Here is an 18,634-nt window from a genome sequence, read left to right as displayed (position 1 = left end):
TAAGGTTTAATTGTTATAAATATTCTACCTTATCCTGAATACGAATTAAACTGTCATAAATAGATCAAGTACATAGACAGTTGTGTATTTAGTGTCCGTTTTAGATGAAGCATCAATCAGTTTAATAGAATCTTATTCATATTTTTTCAAGACAAAAATTAAAAAAAAACAATAGGTATATTTAACATTAAGTTTGTATTATATTATTTTTCAGTACAGTTAGTAACATTAACTAGTCACACTAGTCGTATGTTTTTCAGTAAATTATACATTTTAGTTAACTATGCGTAACCTATATGCATATATAAATTTATATTCTTATGGAATAGTGCTCAATGATTAAATTTATCACATAGAAAGTTATATGCATATACCCTACTTGGATATACAATTTGATCTTGATATTTCATCAATGCATTCAATCACTTTAATAATCACTTTCAATATAGCGAAAGAATTTTATTTCTGTGAAATTATATAAAACAGTCTACAAAGATCAAATTGAAAATTGATCGAAAATACATTTTCTTTTTTTTATTTAACATCATTGTTCTACAGTTTTATTAGATAATTTTTGCTTTCTATAAATATGGGGAACAGTAGTTAACATTCAATAGAGCAACATTTTTTTTCAATGATCTAATATGTCCTTAAAAACTTTTCAATTTATTTGTCAATTTTACAACAATTTTATTAATTTCATTGGTTAAAAAAATTTTTTGTTCAAAAATAAACTATAACACTTTCATTCTAAAATTTCCATAACATTGATTTAGTAGTGAGAAAGTAAAATATGAAAAGCAATTATAATATTTAGGTATATACAAGATTATTTAGAGAAAAAAACTATTCCTATATATTAATAGGCAAGTCTAATTTAATAGAAAATACTTTACAATATTTGACTCTTTTTTTGTAAATGTGTTTTTTATTAAAATATATATTTTTCATACTAAATTTCAATCACTTTTTTTATAAACCTTTTCTTTTCATTTTAAACTCATTTACTTGCACGCATCCTTTGCGCGTTTCTCCCATTCTGCACGACGTTGGAGAATTCCTTTAAATTCACACGTTTCCTCATCGACTAAACTCCCATTATCTTCAGTTGAACTTTGTGTTGCAACATGCGTATCATTAGTTGTTGTGATGTTATTATTATTATTTTTATTTGATATTTCATTTGATATTGCATTATTATTATTTGTCGTATTTTGGTGATTGGTTATTTCAGGAGTGGTCGTTGATACTCCCATACTTTTGCGAATATCATGAAATGTCGTAGCTGTAGTACGATAGGGTAGTACATTACTGGTTGAGAAGCGATTGGGGCTATTTGTGGCAAATGGTTTGGGGCTCAATAGGCTACCCTTGCGATAGTTATCACATGGTTCTGTATGCTTTTTCGGCGTTGAAAGTTTCTCTTCACACATCAATGTTTTACCTGATGGTGGTTTTGCAAAGTTCCCATTTGTCACAAATACCGATTCATTCTTAGTCAAATGATCCAATTTCTCTTCACTCGATGATTGATTCTCCTTGTCACTGTCTATATTTGCAGATTTTGCATTTTTACAAATGCTATTCTTATCAAATTGCTCATACATTTGCATATCATCGGTATCCTTCAGCTTCAGGGAACGCCTGGCAAAGACTTTAATCAATTCGGGTGTATTATCTTCCTTTGATTGTGTTGCTGATGATTTCTTTCGCAAAATAACCGTATTCTCATCATCGGATGAAGCTTTGCGATTAATTGGTACAATACCGGAGTCTTCAGATGTTTTTCTACTATTTCGCTCAACTTTTGCATCATCACTCACAGATAATCTTCGTTCAATTTTGGCCTTCTCATCTGATACTGATAGTCGTCTCTCAGCTAAAAGTGTTTTCACCTCGTTTAATGCTTCAGTCGTACGTGACTGCACTGGTTCAGAAAACTGAATACTATCCATAAAGTTTTTCTTTGTTGCCACAATCTTGGGAATGTTCACAGCATTCGGTGCATTTTTCTGGGGTGCCTTCTTTTCATCAGGTGTTGTTGTTACCTTTATGGTTTCGAGTATTTCAGTACTATGCCTCCGCATACTGTCCTCTTTGACATTCTTCGAGAGTACAACATGACTCTTGGGGCGTGTTGAATCAACACGATTCAATTGAATTTTCATAAATTCAGGAACTTTTGAATTATTGTCACCCACAGAGAGTGTTGGACGACGATTCTTTACAACATCGACTCCATTATTACGCAATTCCACATCAGACACATCACGTTCAACTGGTAATTCCCTTGCTGGTGTATGCCGTATTTTAGCCTCAACTACTTCAGTACCATTGTCAGGTGATTTCTTCAACACTGTAACATATGTACTCTTCACGAGTTTATCAATATTCTCTTCAATTTGAGAAATATTCGTTGTATTCCCATATTTATTTGGTGTTAAAATAATATTCTTTCCATATGAATTATTCTCAAAGTGATAGGGTTCCTCTTTTGGTTTCACCAAATTATTATCATTTATCTCAAATTTCATTGTTGGTGTGTATTTCATTAAATTAATTTTTGCACTGGAAGTTGAATTATCATCAAATGCCCCCAGAGAGAGATCTGGTAAACTCGGTAAATTATTCTGTGGCATCTTTTCAGCATCATTCTCGCAGTAGAATCGAAAACTCTTGGACTTTTCAACACTTTTCCTTCGTGGTGACTTACGTACATCAATAGTTCGCACCTGTAGGTCATTAGTTTTCTTGGCACCAGCAGATGTGCTACTGTCGGGCCAAACAACTTTCGGGGGTGGTGCCACAGCGTCTTTATCTTCATCAATACCACGGATAGGTGTTACAGTATCGTGACACTTTATAGATATTCCACTTTCATTAATGAGCTTAGGAGAGTATAATTTTTCACACGAATTAATCTTTGGTTCGGTTCGTGGTAGAAAATCACAAATTTTCGGAGTATCTGCAATCTCCTTATGTCCCAATGTACCTTCACCAATTGAAATCTTTGTACTTCTCGAAACTTCTGGTGAAAATGATAGATCTTTGGGTATAATACGCTGCCTTGCAGCTGCCCCTGAACGTGGTTGTCGCATTTTGTTCTCTTTTGCCACTTTTATCCTCCCACAGCCATCATCTTGCTCCCTTCCATGATCCTTACTTGGGAATAAATTAATATTCTCAGCACTTCCACTGGTTAAATTGCGCAAATTCTCCTTGATTTCTGACGCAAATGCTTCCTGTCGCTCCTCACATGATGATACACTTTCAGTTTCCTTTTCAAATGCATAACTCTTTGATAGTTGTGGATTCACATATATCGTGGATGATGATGACTCAGTTGAACTTGTAAGCATATTCGTGGATAGCTGTAGACAATTAGATGATTGCTCCTCCAGCATTTTTGAATTAACACCCGGTGGTAGTGATTTTGACCTCACTTTTTTATCCAAAGTAAAGTTTGATGTGATTTTTAATGTATCCTCATTGAGTTCTGGTGTAACTGGTAATGCGGAGTTCTTCATCTCAATTGCTCGACGATGTCTACTGGGGCCTTTCTTCTTATTTGGACGTACAGCCATTTTGTGTCGAGCTGCTGAATGACTTAACTTGGAGCCACTTGATAGATTCAAGTCTAAAATTTAGAAAAATTAAAATTAGAAACTAACTAATTTTTCTTCCATTCCTAAATCATACCTTGTTCTTCCGGGACTTGATAGGTATCAAGAGACCGCTTCGTAGGAGCACTGCTACCACTTAAAGCGATATAGGGCTCTGCTTCCATTTCTGTACTAACCATACTTAATAAGCTCAAAGATCCTTCACTGTGATTCAGGGGACAATTCTTTTTTTGTGGTGTTGTTGGGCTACGTGGTAATCCTAAGTCTTCATCAGAAGCATCAGGGCGATTTCGTCTTTTTCGCAATACATCCACCAATTCAGCCTGACGAAATATAAAATGAAAATAATGGTAAAATGAATAAATGAAATTAAAGCCAAATGTTTAAGGAATATTTTGAAAGTTTCAAGGTAAAGAAATTATTTTTTTAAGTTTATTTGGAGAGAATCAGAGCTTCTTATATACAAATACTATTTAATACATTTAATACCAAGGTGTTGAAAATAAGGGTAAAATAATTGATTTGTGTTGCCATTCCTGAATTTGATTTCTTCCACCAAAAATTATTCCAAATATAAAAATAGTTAATTTAATTACCTACATTTTATGATATAACCAAGCGCATTAATTACAAGAAATATAAAATAAATAACGCTAATTTAAATAAATTTGAGCAATCAAAATTTTTCTTGTAATATGACTTTGCTATCTTCCTATAAATTAGAAAAATTTACCTTGCTAATGATTTGAGTAAATCTTCGAAAGAGAAGTTTCACGAATTAAAACAAAAACTACAATGAATTTTTTATCTCCCTCACTCTTAACTGAATCATCGGAGAGTTTCTGAATTGGATGTCTTACAAGACACATTTCCCTCATTCACATCTTTCTTCATCACTCCTTCACATGCTAAAAGATTTAATTTATTCCGTTAGTTTGTGGGTCTTTCTTTTCTGAGGCGATCTTCTTCCATTAAATTCCATTTTGTAGCACAGTTTTTCTCTTCTACCAAAAAAAAAACTTTAATGAATTGGGGTATGCGCACACTTTCAATATCACAACTCTTGAGTCACTATTGCATTTTTCTTTGCTCTATTTTTTCAGTTAAAATATTTCACAAAAATGCAAAATTAATTTGTACACAAATATATCGAGGAATATATGTAAGTGCCGAGAAAATAGCATTTTCTTAATTTCTTTTATTGAAAACTTATTGGAGTTGTATTAAAAAAAAATGTCTATACACACAGAACCGTATGTGTCTAGGACTGTGAAGTATCGTGGTCAGACGACAACTAAGTCTCGTATGCACAGAATGATGCAAAAAATGCCGTTCCACGACCTGACATTTTCTTCAAACTACGCGACGAACATCATGGCAGACAGTGGAAGGGGAACTTGAGACTCTCTTTTGAACTTATGGAAGCACATCAACAATTTATATGTGAAGAACACAAGAAAAAAAAAGATATGAATGTAGGTGTACCACACAATATTATTTTCCATCTCTTCGAGAACGGTAATAGGGTTAATAGGATTTACTAAATATCTCGAAAAATGTGTATGTATTATACTTAAATACGTAGTACCTAACTAAGTTTTCACTAACTCTTTTATTTATTTTTTTCTTATAAGACAGCAGACACCATTTGATTGCCAAACTTCTTGCAATTTCGTGCACTAACTAAAAACTACCTACCAGAAATTAAATGTGCACTGCTCTGAGAATTAAATGCTATAAAGTGGAACGATGAGTAGGTAATAGGTGGGAAAGATTTGTAATAGGCAACACCAACATGTACAAATTTTAAATAAAAAACTTTATATATTTAAAGTTTTGCCATATTGCTTGAATTGATTGCCGTAAGTGTAAAACTTTAATATTAACACACAAATTGATTTCTTGAAAATTTTTATGTTGAAATAAGTTAAGGTCCTAAAAATAATAATTTTCTATATTTATGAAACAAAAAAATATATATTCTACATAATTAATGTAATTGAAAACATACATATGTGTATAAATCATGCAGTACAGTACTATATACCATAGACCCATATGTATTTGTAGGTAAATATTTCTTCAACAACTTTTCATATTATATACACTCAAATGGACAGAAGAAATTCGTTTAGTATTATATACAATTGCAATTACAACAGGAAAGTATTGCGGGTTAGGGTATACAAATTGTTTACGCAATAATTCAAAGCATTACTGCATATAATTTACATAATATAAATCTTAAATACCATTAAATGCAGTGTAGGTGAACCATTCATTCCCTTAACATAATACAATTTTAATCAATTTACTTGTTTGTATATATTAGCAGACACAACGGATTTTTTTTCAACACTTGTGATAGGACAAATTCAATTAGCTTTATTGTACCTTTACTTTTTTAGGAAATGAATATGAAAAGAAACGCAATTAAATGGTGTAATAACACTTAAACTGATATGTCTTTTACCGATAATAATGATAACAACCATTTTATCGGTGTCCTTCAATAATAACAATACTACAATATACCAACATCTTCTCCACGGAATCTCTTTTAACTTAAACCTAGATTTATATACATATGTACATACGTACATAAGAAATATTTCTAATAAATAAATGAATACAAAGTTTTCGAAACTATAAACTGATATTATTATTATACTGATTGATCAGTAGCGTAGACGTGAAATGTGATTGAGTGTTTAAATACACTTAAAGTTTAGGCAGTTAGGGTTTTTATTTAAGCTTTAAAGAGCTGAACTAAACATCACATGTTTAAAAAAGCAACGTCAAACGTTAGAATTAACATAAAATAATATTAATGTCAAACGTTAATCAATATACATACGTCATACGTTAAAATTATACAGACAGTTAAAAGTTGATAATTTAAATAAAACAATAGTTAATATGATATAGTAATAAGCTTTAAATTAAAAAGAAGTAGGTTTCGCCCGAAATATTGGTTAAAAATAGGACATGATAGCTGCTTTTAATGTGATAATGGATATGATTGGAATGTTCTTTTTTTTCCTTTCCCTCTCACTAGTCTTATCATACTACTCCTTCGTTTACTTTTGGACAAAAATCTCATTAAGTATCATAATTAAATGTAGCAGACACAAAACAATAATTTCTTAATGATATATATTCTCTTCTTCTGTCTTTTAATTTTTCATCCTAAATTTTTTGGATTTGCTTTTTTTTTTAACAATAACGAAATTTTTTGTTCTTTTTTTTAGTCAACAATGAAATTACTCACATTTACCAAGGGTTTGGATAAAAAAATATGTTTACTAAACTCAAACATATTAAGTAAACGCCTATATATAGAGTCTACTCACCTTTAGTACAATTGATAGACTGCTAGCATTTGCTGATTCAGAGAAAACACTATCATGAGATTGTGATAAAGCGTCACAGCTATACGCACTGAAAAAAAAATAAAACAAATTTATTACATATTTATTTTATGATTAACTTTCTTATTAAAAACTTGTTTCAGTATCTAAACGTATTTGGTTAAGAACACCTCAATTTTTTCTGGTTTAAAAATAAAATCTTTAAGAGTGTTCAAATATGTACCTATATGAGAAAAAGCTCTATTCTGTATGGATTCCAGAGCTAAAATTCTTGCTAAAACTTTAGTTACTATTGTTTGTTGTCATGGTTTCATGCAGTTATGTTCTATATATAGTAGGTATAGGTCGTATAGGTATGCATAATGCTATTACTGACAATCATAAAAGTATTAAATCGATTAAGTCAAGGGACATAAGTGCTATGAATATTGTTGTTTATATTAATGAACCTATATTATGTAAAACTTCTACTCATAAATTTGGTTTTTGATGATTCTATGCAACAGAGAATTCATAAAATGTTTTTTTTTCCAACTCCCACCCCTCCTTAAGGTTTATTGTAATTTTATGAGGGAATTTCATGTAAACTTAAATAAAATCGCACCTATCTAAAAGTAATCCATCACTAAAGCTTCTCTGGTAGTCCGTCATATCTTGCTCCATCTCATCGAGGATATCCTTTCTTTTTCCAATTTTACCACTTCTACTTTCAAAATTTCCTTCTTGTCTTTCTTTTGATAAGTAAATTGTTGTTGTATATCCACCAGATGTGACTGATCCAGATGCTGTAACATCAACTATTGATGGTGGAGAACTGGAGTCAGACGAATTAACCACTTGACTAGTTCCGCCACTTGGGATACTACTACAGTTGTCTCCACTGTGACCTGTGAAGTCTCCTCGTGGCACTGTTCGCCTGCGGAAGATTCGCCGCAGATTTCTCAGTGGATGAAATCTTCGACGTTTCTGTGCCTCTGTAAAAAATAATTTTATATGTGATTATACAATATTTATTTTTTGAAATGATTTTAAAATTAAGATAAAACTGTTCTTTATCAAGATTAGATATACATAACATTATTTTTCCCACATAAATATTCCTCTTAAGAACTCAGGTATATTATTTTTTGTTTAATTTTATTCAACTTAAATTTTAAAAAGAAAAGTCACGGGCCCTTTAACCATAGACGATAAATTATATAAAAAAAAAAAACAATTAGAAGACCTTAATAAAACCCACCATGCTATTATGTCCACACTTCAAATGCTACTGATCCAGTGTAGTGTGTCACTTATTGACTTCATTATCAATTTTAAAAGTCTATTGATAACTTTGATATTGTCTCTTCTTCGGCATAAGGATGGTTCAGTTAAAAGTAAGTAAGATTTTTAATTTTACAACAAAAGATGTTTTTATTTTATTATTCTTTATTTTGCAACCTTTTATGATTTAGAATTATTGTATTTTGAACAACCTGACGAAAATACAAAAAAAAACAAATAATTATTTTACGAGAGTCAAAATGTTAATCAATATTAGATCATTCAACCGGAATGCAATAAAATTGTTTATTTGTCGATTTCAATTGAGCCGAAAATGGGTCGGAAAAGTTTGCAAGTTTCCAAAATTATTGGACCATATCACACTATACATAATAGCCCAGATATTTAGGTATTTATAGGTATAGGTTAGGTATATAATGATGATGGTTACTGATATAGAATTGATCTCATTTACTATAGATCTACTCCCTCGTGGAGCCCATAAAATTATTGTAAAAGAATTTGATAGTATTATTGCATAAACAAGGCCAATCGATTAGATAAATTCGTTATACATTTGAAACTCGAATACTTTAGCAATACACCAAAAAATGGGGACAATTGTTCAATTTAATGCATAAACCTATGTTGCAAAAGTAAAGGTTATTTTGGAACGAATTTGCGGTGAAGTAAAATAAAGAAAAAGAAAAAATAAGAAAATTGAATTTGTGAAAAGAAAAATACATATTTCATGTGTGATGTGTACAAGAGAAATACACGAATGAATTCACTTTATTATTATACTCATTAGATGGCGTGACTTATACACACACAGTATTGAATCTTGGGTGTGTCGAGTTGAAATTATTTTAGAGAAAACTAGTTAAGAAAATTTAAGATTTTTTTTACAATTCCATATTTTAATTTTTAATGTGAAAACTGGACAACTCATATAGAAATGTCAGAGGATTATTTCAAAAAAAAAAAAAATTATTCTACTACATTTTATTTACAAGTTATTTTTTTTAAAAATTAAAAGTTCTTATAAGATTTTGATAGTTCATATTTTTAAATTCGTTTAAAAATTTCATAAAGTAAATTATGAAAAAAAATTGTTTTGTATACCAGACTAAAGATCAAAACTCAAAATTTTTCAATATCTTCACAGAATACCAAAAATCTTACAACTCTCTAATTGTAAAAAAAAACAAATGATGTCAGCTAAAATTGAAAATATTTATTTTAATTACGTTCTATCCGAAGGTTTGAGCTTTGGTGAAAGCTGTTTTTAAATTGGATATATGATAATATTCTGTGACCTCTAACGTTTTCCCATTTCCTTCTTCTTACCTGATGGTTCTGGAGAATGTGAGAATCCATTGTCTCCATCATCTAGTTGGATTGATACACCTTCTAACGGTGGTGAATTTTCACGAACACAAGACATTAGTCCAGTTGACATCTAGAAGATTTGAAAGTAAAATTAATTATAAAGAAAATATATTAAAAAAAAATAAATTAATTTTTAAAATTTTGGTCTTCATGTTAGAATAAAAAAAAGAATTTTTAAAACTTTATAATAATTATCAGATTGTCAAAATACGAATATAATAAAAGACACAAGTCTTCTTGAAAAAAAAATATTACGCAATTATTTCTTTTCTCGTCATATGTATTTTATTGCAGAAATCGTCTCTTTCGAGATATTAAACGTGTTAATAATAGCAAAAAGAATTGTCCTATTCGTGAGATTGAATAACTCTGAATAACTATGCAATTATAACACAAACATAATGGGAAAATTGCTGTTGTATAATCAACTTAGGAACAGTTTACAATACACACATATAGTACATAAAGCTCCTATACAGCTTCCGATTTCAATAAAAGCCTCTTCAGCACGAATCCCTTTTATTGAGTTTTCTGAGCTTTTCCATACTTATGAAACTTTCAAAGAGAAGAAATAGAGAGCAATTCAAGGTCATTTGTACCTATAATTTAATGAGCATTTCATAATGCACATATTTTCACATTTGTAAGTACGTCTATCACCGTCTTACTAATTTTTAAAATTTATCGAGAAAACAACAAAAAATTGCAAATCATTGAGTGCATTATGTCGTTCATTTTCCCTCTTTTCTTATTACTTCACTAATGCTGTGGAAAAACGTGTCTTCATAACATCACACCACATTCTCACTTGGCTTTTAGAGTTTATTTGAACGGAAGTTGCTGCTGATCCATTAAGTGGGAGTTTTAATGATTCATCCGTAATTGATTACGATTTGTGAACAAAATGTCAAAGCAACTACCTGTGGTGATTTCTTTTTCATCAAAAGAACACCAATACATTTTAATTGCTCTGAATAAATTTTATAAAAAAAAAGAATGTACAACTATGAAAATACATGCTCAAACACAAGCATGTGCATGGAAGTAGGTAACAAAGAAAATTGCTATATGAAAATTTAAAGAAAAAAAAACAGTTTCTTTGAAAAGTATAGTAAAAAAATGAAATTAAGTTCGTGAACATTAGTTCATGTGTTGAATCTTTCGCGCTCACAGAATCATGACGATGGAAAAAGATTATTAACCGGTTCTACGGTCTATGATCACCATCAACACCACTACAAATTTCACATAAAAAAAACAGCCTAATACAGTCAATGCAAAATGTATACAAAAGAGGTATAGCATAAAAGGTACATTGTTGAAATTCTCCTACACTATGTACATTTAAGGTTGTACTCTGACAAAGAGGGCATCATATACCCCATCACAATATGCACTGCTAGTGCTCCGAGAAAATTCACATTTAAGAAATTGATTTCAAACACTACGTGTGAACTAAAACTAAAATATTCAAATGCATAAAAAATATCACTAAGGAGAATAAATTTCTTGGAAAAATATCCAAAAAACGAAGCATATGTATATTTAATTGTACAGGGTGGCCAGGAAATTAGGGCAGGATTTTAACCGCGAATAATTTTTGATTGGATTGATATATCTGAAAAGTTCTGCCGCCAAAAGATGCGTAAACTCAAAAAGTTTTATTTTTTTTTTATTTCAAGTCAATATCTTTAAAATTGTAGCCGCTAGAGCGAAAAACGTGAAAAAAAGCGTTTTCTCCATGACAATTATACTGCTTTTCATGTCAAATTTACGCTGAATTGCCCATGATGGCAATATCTGCTTTTACTCAAAAATATTCTTAAAATGTTTGAATATTTGGTTGCATAAAGTCAGGAAAGGTTTCTTTAATTCAAATTTAGTCTAATATTCAATTGTTTAACGATTTTTGGATAATTTTAATGAGTTTTGAGAAAATCATTAGACATTAAATCCAGTATATTTCATCGTTTTCCATACAAATGGTAACTTTTACATTTTTTACTCTAGCGGCTCCAATTTTAAAGATATTGACTTGAAATAAAAAAAAAATAAAACTTTTTGAGTTTACGCATCTTTTGGCGGCAGAACTTTTCAGATATCTCAATCCAATCAAAATTTATTCGCGGTTAAAATCATGCCCTAATTTCCTGGCCACCCTGTATAAAAAGGATATAAAATCAAATAACATTTAACAGTTAAATTAATAGAAGAACAGGATAACTTGGAAAAATTTTTCGAGGAAAAGATAGAAAAGGATATTTTACAAATAATTCTGATCTTTAATTTCTTGACATTGTTCATTTAAGTTCGATTTAATCTAAATCAGTGAGAACTATCGTTGGAATTATAAAGGTATAACCGAAATTTTTTTGAACATGATATGATTTTTAGTTATTCCTAATTCATTTTATTCTTCGTTTTCAGCATTTAAATTCAGAGTTATCCTAGGACTCTTCACAAAAATGATCAATGTTTGTAATTCTGTCCTTAAAAAAATTAACGTCTCTAGAGTATTGTTCAAATACATACTTGTTACGAATTTACTCTTCTAGACAGACTTCAGATTTGTATGAAAATTCAGAACTAAAACACTTCATAATTTAGGGTAAGTTACATTGTAAAACTTTATTTAACATGATAGAAATTCATTAGTTTTAGGATCATTGATGTTTTATTACCTTACTGTAATTTATTCTAGGCTGAAAAGTGGATGAGGTTAATTTAGAGAGAAAAAAACCAAAAAGCCGGTTCATCGTCTTCCGCGAAACAATTTTTACGTTTCTCGTCTAGACTGCAGATTCAATTTTAAATTAAATCTACCTGATGAATCAAATAACATGACACAGGTAATAGGTAATACTAACGTTTGGAAATATCAACGTCTACCTTTGTTTTTTAAATTATTCTTGTCAATTATTTTATTTAATTTAATCTAAAGTATTTCGTGAGTGTCATTGTATTTTAGAAGATGCTGTTTAATCTCGAATATTTTCATATTTGGAGAAATCTTAATGATTAAGCGATGCATGAAATAGCGATGTTGAACTTGAAGTGAATAGTTTTTTTTTAAATGTTATAGTTCAGCAAGAAAATTTTCCGCTTTATTAGCAACAATGCAAAGCACGAAATCATTACTTCTTTTTTTTCGCCATACTTGGACGATTTAAGCCAGTTTACATTATATATAAATGAAGCCATAGTGATGCGTATATATAAAACACGAGTTGTTGTGATCGATATTATATTAATTTATTCTAAGGTCATTTTTGAGATTCCAAGCCATCAGAATGTCTAGTTTACATAATTTGTTAATCTAATACATTACTCAATAACTTAAATCAAGATACATACATCCCAAAAATACTAATTTGACCAATATAAACCAACTGAACGATTACCTAGAAATATTATGAGTCATTTTTCTTTGTTTTTCTTTTTTTTTAATTTGTAATTATATTCTCTTAACCCTTTCGCGGCCGATTGAAGCATAGAACTTTCTAAGGATATTCTCAGAGGCCATTTATCAATCAAAACGTTTTTTTTTCTCCTGTATTTAAATTAAACCCAATATCCAACTGTGGAAAATTTAATTAAATTAATTTAATTTCAAGTAAAAAAAAAGTTTCACGTTTGAATTAAGGTATGACTCAATGGACGCGAAAGAGTTAAGCAAGAAAAAGTGGTTCAGAAAAGCTAAAAAAAATCTTACCTTGGTTAAATCAGCGTATTTTTTGTAACAAACTCATTCAGCAGACAAAGGAGAGATGAGAGTTAATTATCCTTGTGGATGTAGGTATATAAAATCCGCACAATTGGGCTTTTTTGTATCTATTGCAGAATTCACTTGAGTAATTTTGTGTTAACCAGACACTACACTTCTTCTTTTTTTTTTCTTTTATCCTCCAATAACGTTGAGCTAACAGTACTTCACATCTTCTTTTTGCAAAAAACCATCTTCTTCTTTTTTTCTTTTACTACTCATGAAGCACTCAAATATTTATAATTTCACTTTGCTAACCAGTGAGCATAAACACCTTCGAAATACTCTTTCTTCATGTTTTTTTTTTAAATTATAATACTGGTATATTAATCATAACACAGAGAAATGTATTAATGGATAAGTGTTGAAAAAAATAACACTCAAGTGCTCTATAACCGTCCAGCGGAGTAGAGCAGCGTCATCTCATGTGGAACCAAATAGCGCAATTCGCCATTTAATGTTAAATACTCGTGCATCTTTTACGAAACACTGAATTTCAGTATACTTTTTTGTATGAAAGATGTAAAGAAAAGAAACTGCACTGGATCATCACGAACATATTCACTCGTTAAATAGCACAAAATTAAATAAATTCCATGGCAAATATACAGCTCAAGTGGATTCTCACGTCTGGAATTTTCTTTTCCTTTTTGAATATCCCTTCAAAAACTATAGAGATGCAATGTGGAAGAATCTGAAAATGAAGAGAAAAATAAACAAATAAGGTATACATATTATGTATTGTAGAGATACATAGCAAGCATATAAGGAACATTGTGTGGCCAAGATAGGTTGTATTTATAGAAGGTACCTTACAGGTTTTTAATAATATTTCAATATATTTTTTTTTAACCTGTTTAACCTGTTTAACCTGGATGGTCGTGTAATTTTGGAATCATCCCTCATTGTGGGGGGGTGTAACTTTTCACCCAAATATAGGGTTAAATGACAATATTTAAAAAAGAGAACTAATTAAAGCTTTTTTTTTTCAAAGCAGAGACTCATGACTATGAATCATACAAATCAGGGAGTTTAAGGTAAAATACTCGGACTTTTATTAAAAGTCAGTTAGAGATGAACCCTTTTGCATCCGCAGGAAAAATTTAAACTTTTAACGTATTTAAAAAAAAAGCTCCTTAATCGATATAAGACTAAATGTTTTACGTTTGGGTCAGCTTATGACCCAATAGATGCGAAAGGGTCAAAAGAATTGAATTTATATACCCTATTGTAAATTCCGAATTTTTAGAAGTTACTCAAAAGACATTGCTCCGAAAAACACGTCTTCTTACAAATTATCTCAATATCATTCAAAAGAAAGCCCTAGGAATGCAACCTAATGTTCAACCGAATAGAAATTGAACGAAATGATACGCAATGTGAATTATCTTTCTTAGCATTGCTCTATCTCGCCGGAAATTTTTTTTAGTTTTCTCTGGAAAGCCTTGTATGAAAAAAAAAATAAATGTAAAATCTATCGTACAAAATGCAGATAAGCATAATCTTATGCATTATTATATCTATAAATTTTCTTTTAAAGAACACAACATCCCGGAAAAGAAGTGATAAAATATTTCTTAGCATACTTATGTATGTATGTATTAAACCCTTAAATGAATGATTCAACATTTAAACTCCAAAGATATATTCTGAAAATAATGATATTTCTTAACTGCAGTGCATAGATAATAAAGTAATAATGGAAAATGTTTTTTTTTTGCATAATTGCTCACTCCATTGTAATGTCTACGACTATTGTATATTTTGCCTTGTCTTATACATGTAAGAATCTCATAGAAATTCCACATTTTGCATGATTAAAAAATTAAGTGAATAGCGCTTTTAAATTTAAGGCCTTTTACAATTGATCCAGATTATTCTAGCTCCCAGTTTCCTTGATATATAGCTTACATAGGTATCACTGATGCGCAGTGGAAGTGATAACATGGACCGAGTTTTAGCCGCTCAATATGTACGTAAATGTTATATGTAAGCTATGTAAGTTATCCTTACTCACCCTTAACTACATTGACTCAACAAGAAAAGTGATTCATTAAATTGAAATTATCAACAATGGCCGACCATTTTAAGTGAATATTCGGATAGAGGGAGAAAATGAGCAATGCACTGCACTCCACAGTTCACAATGTACTTCGTGTCGTGAGTTATTCTGATATTTTGCTTTATGTATTCTTGTATACTTATATGAAAAAATATATAAGAAGGCATATAAACATAATATAGGGTGGTTAGGATTACATGGATCATTTCCAATGTATTGCACTACATATAAAGGTGGTCCATGGTATCCTGAACACCCTGTATTTACCATACAAGGAGATGCAAGAGATTTGTCATCAATTTAAAATCACTCCCAATATAGCTATACATACATTTTTAGTAGTTATATTTTGTAAAATATGTCTACATACATAACACAAAACAGGTTTAAACACCGAAAAACTTCACACATTTATTCAATTATTTTCTTAACCCTTATAAACATTTAAGATGTGTATATAGGGGATTTTGCACAGAAAAATCTTCACAATCAGACATATTTATTTCTTCTCCAAACCACTACGACTGTCGAAATAATCCTTTTTTGTATACAATTATAGGTGTTTTTAGTATTTAATTCTACACTAAATTAAAAGATTTAAAAAATCACACAAATTATAAAAAAAAACCTACACAAATTCAACAAGAACAAAAATTCTTTCGCTTTGCGCTGAAAGACTGAATTTTTGCAGCAGCTGCGTCTGTCCTCCAATCGAGTTCACAACTTTATGGAGCTATGGCAAAAACTCAACACATTGGAAACTTTATGTTGGGTTCTCTCTCGGTAGTCTCTGGTTTCTCTCAATTTTGCCATTACAACACTCACACACATACTATGTGCATGAATTTATTCTGCTCTCACAAATATTACACACAGAAAAATATAACCAGAAATGGTAGTAAAATCGTCCATTTTCGCGAGTGAGCCACCCGCATTGCCCAAACACGAATATTTCACTCGTACTCATTCGCACAATTTCTCGTAAATTTTCACATTTATTGCACCGAAATTTAACATTAAATTCTTTAAATTCTGTGTTACTCTATCACTGACATCAATTTAAAAGCAATATCTTTGCTACAAATATCGTTATTTATGCAAATTAGTTTAATAAAATGCAATATAAATTAATTTTTGTAAAAAAAAACTAAATGACAGAGATAGAAAACATTTGGTGGTACTGTCCAGGAAACATGTTTTTTAACAACTTGACTTGAACAACAAAAATCTTCGCTTTTTATGCTTTTACTTGCAGTGATAAATTGTTCTTTCACCATAAAAATGTGCATTTTATGTCCTTATTTATCCGCACAAGGATTTTCATGAAAACAAAAATAAAAAACCAATTTTGTGGTCATCAAGCCTTCGTTACCTTTTTTCGTCACACCCGAAAAAAATTCGTGTATAAACGACATGACTGGTAGACTAATGTGCGAGTCTGCCTAAGGGCTCGTATACTGAAACTGCGAGCCATTCCACTCGTATTTAGAAACTGCGACATTTTATTCTGTGTGTATACTTCGGAATTCTTCGGAGACTATGACCATAGGTAAACCAGAATTTTTCCATCTTCAGCGCCAGTTTGTCAAAATATAATAAAAAAAATGTAAGGGGTTTTCCATTATATATGTGTTCAATAATATGTACTACAATGCATACATCGAGGGTCGGAAAATATACTATACTAAGTCGAGTTAGTATAGTATATTTTCAACGCATTTTTCGATTGCTTTTGATGTCCTTAATCTTCCCTCAAAAGGACAAATTCGAATATTTGTTCCCTACAAAGTTACAGTGAGAAATGTAAGAAGTTAAAACTCAAATTTCAAATCGCTCTCCTGAAAATCAACAAAATTGTGTTTAGTATACATAGTATACTTTCCAACCCTCGACATGTGTAGGTATGTATAGATGTAACATATATTTACCTTCTTAAGAGAATATGTTGCGCCTGGAGGGCTCTATTTACCATCCAATTTTAAAATCTATGAAATAAGCAAATTCTTTTACTAACATAGAGGAAAGTACCTATGCATTTGTAGGAGAAGACAAGCCAAATCTGACTCATTTGGTTTTTTTCTCATTTTATTTTGAATTTGTAAGAACATGATAATTTTGTCCTTAAAACAGAAAAGGCTTTCATCTAAGCTGGCATAAATTATTTCGTGAAGCTTGATAAAAATTATCAATCTAAAATTATTTTCAATTGATATTGTACACGTGTATGTAAGAAAAAAAAACAATATAATAAATTAATATAACTAACCTGTAGATAGTAGAATAGAACTTGCATCACTGATGAAATAATCTTTTATATAATTAGGAACTATATATTCTACGATAAAGTCTTTGTTGTAGTTTAAAACATTTCTACCAAAAAACTTAATTATCATAAAGTGAAATGGAAAATTTTACTTTTCCTCCGGTGAGCGTCGGAAATGAAATCTCAGTTCAGAATTAAACGCGCAATTCTGCCAGAGCTTTCGGCACAAGACAGTGCCTTCCTCAGTGGCTGTGAGGAGAGGAAAATTTATTACAATCAAATTTACAACAGTTGTCTGCCAACTGGAAAATTAAATTTATTTTCCAGTGTTTTTAGTACACAACGTCCATGCATGTACAGTTGCGCCCCTGAAGTCTCTGCTGGACGACAATTTTTCAATTACGCTGTAATTTTTCTTGATTTTTCCCGAGTTTTTCTTGCATTTTCTTAAGAGTTTTTGTATTTTTGTTTTCTACTCAGGTTGCCCTCTCCATGTTAGTATGCCTTCTGCAAGAAACTATTTGACGATGTTCAGAAATTGTTTGCACATGATGTAAGAGTTTTGAATGTTTGTTTTTCTGTATATTTCCTCTCTTTGTTGTAAATTTGATTGTAATAAATTTTCCTCTCCTCACAGCCACTGAGGAAGGCACTGTCTTGTGCCGAAAGCTCTGGCAGAATTGCGCGTTTAATTCTGAACTGAGATTTCATTTCCGACGCTCACCGGAGGAAAAGTAAAATTTTCCATTTCACTTTCAACATTTCACGTCGGCTTCACTTAATTAATTATCATAGATCCACCTATGTCATTTAAAGAAATCTTTATTGAATTTTGGAAATAGTCAAGGAAATAACTTCATTGTCGAGTTACTATACTTTTTAGTACCTGCTCTTGAT

General features: G+C 30.6%; 1 protein-coding gene and 1 long non-coding RNA gene across 4 annotated transcripts; one reads left to right on the top strand and one right to left on the bottom strand.

Annotated features, from left to right (window-relative positions):
* Positions 1 to 180: 180 nt before the first annotated feature.
* Positions 181 to 16,227, bottom strand: LOC129796519 (uncharacterized). Of its 3 annotated transcripts, none has more exons than XM_055838525.1 (7): positions 16,107 to 16,227; positions 13,362 to 14,106; positions 9,608 to 9,719; positions 7,599 to 7,968; positions 6,977 to 7,064; positions 3,700 to 3,946; positions 181 to 3,637 (listed from the first exon to the last, which is right to left on the bottom strand). In XM_055838525.1, the coding sequence occupies exons 3-7, from the start codon at positions 9,717 to 9,719 to the stop codon at positions 1,005 to 1,007; spliced, it is 3,450 nt and encodes a 1,149-aa protein (XP_055694500.1). In that variant the 5' UTR covers positions 13,362 to 14,106; positions 16,107 to 16,227; the 3' UTR covers positions 181 to 1,004. The 3 variants fall into 3 exon arrangements, with proteins under 3 accessions (XP_055694500.1, XP_055694503.1, XP_055694501.1); XM_055838528.1 differs by having other exon boundaries at positions 15,845 to 16,209; XM_055838526.1 differs by lacking the exon at positions 16,107 to 16,227 and adding an exon at positions 15,430 to 15,577.
* Positions 16,228 to 18,066: 1,839 nt separating this feature from the next.
* Positions 18,067 to 18,522, top strand: LOC129796518 (uncharacterized). Its single transcript, XR_008751225.1, has 3 exons — positions 18,067 to 18,143; positions 18,218 to 18,290; positions 18,375 to 18,522. It is a non-coding gene; the product is annotated as an uncharacterized LOC129796518 (long non-coding RNA).
* Positions 18,523 to 18,634: the final 112 nt, after the last annotated feature.

Source organism: Lutzomyia longipalpis, chromosome 4, assembly GCF_024334085.1.
Source record: "Lutzomyia longipalpis isolate SR_M1_2022 chromosome 4, ASM2433408v1".
Classification (NCBI taxonomy): domain Eukaryota; kingdom Metazoa; phylum Arthropoda; class Insecta; order Diptera; family Psychodidae; genus Lutzomyia; species Lutzomyia longipalpis.
This window is presented reverse-complemented; position numbering and strand designations above follow the sequence as displayed.

Coding starts and splice junctions, on each gene's coding strand:
- LOC129796519 (XM_055838525.1), bottom strand. CDS start 9,719: ATGTCAACTGGACTAATGTCTTGTGTTCGTGAAAATTCACCACCGTTA. Junction 7,969..9,607: donor ACATTCTCCAGAACCATCAG/GTAAGAAGAAGG, acceptor TATTTTTTACAG/AGGCACAGAAACGTCGAAGA. Junction 7,065..7,598: donor GATGGATTACTTTTAGATAG/GTGCGATTTTAT, acceptor TTTTTTTTTCAG/TGCGTATAGCTGTGACGCTT.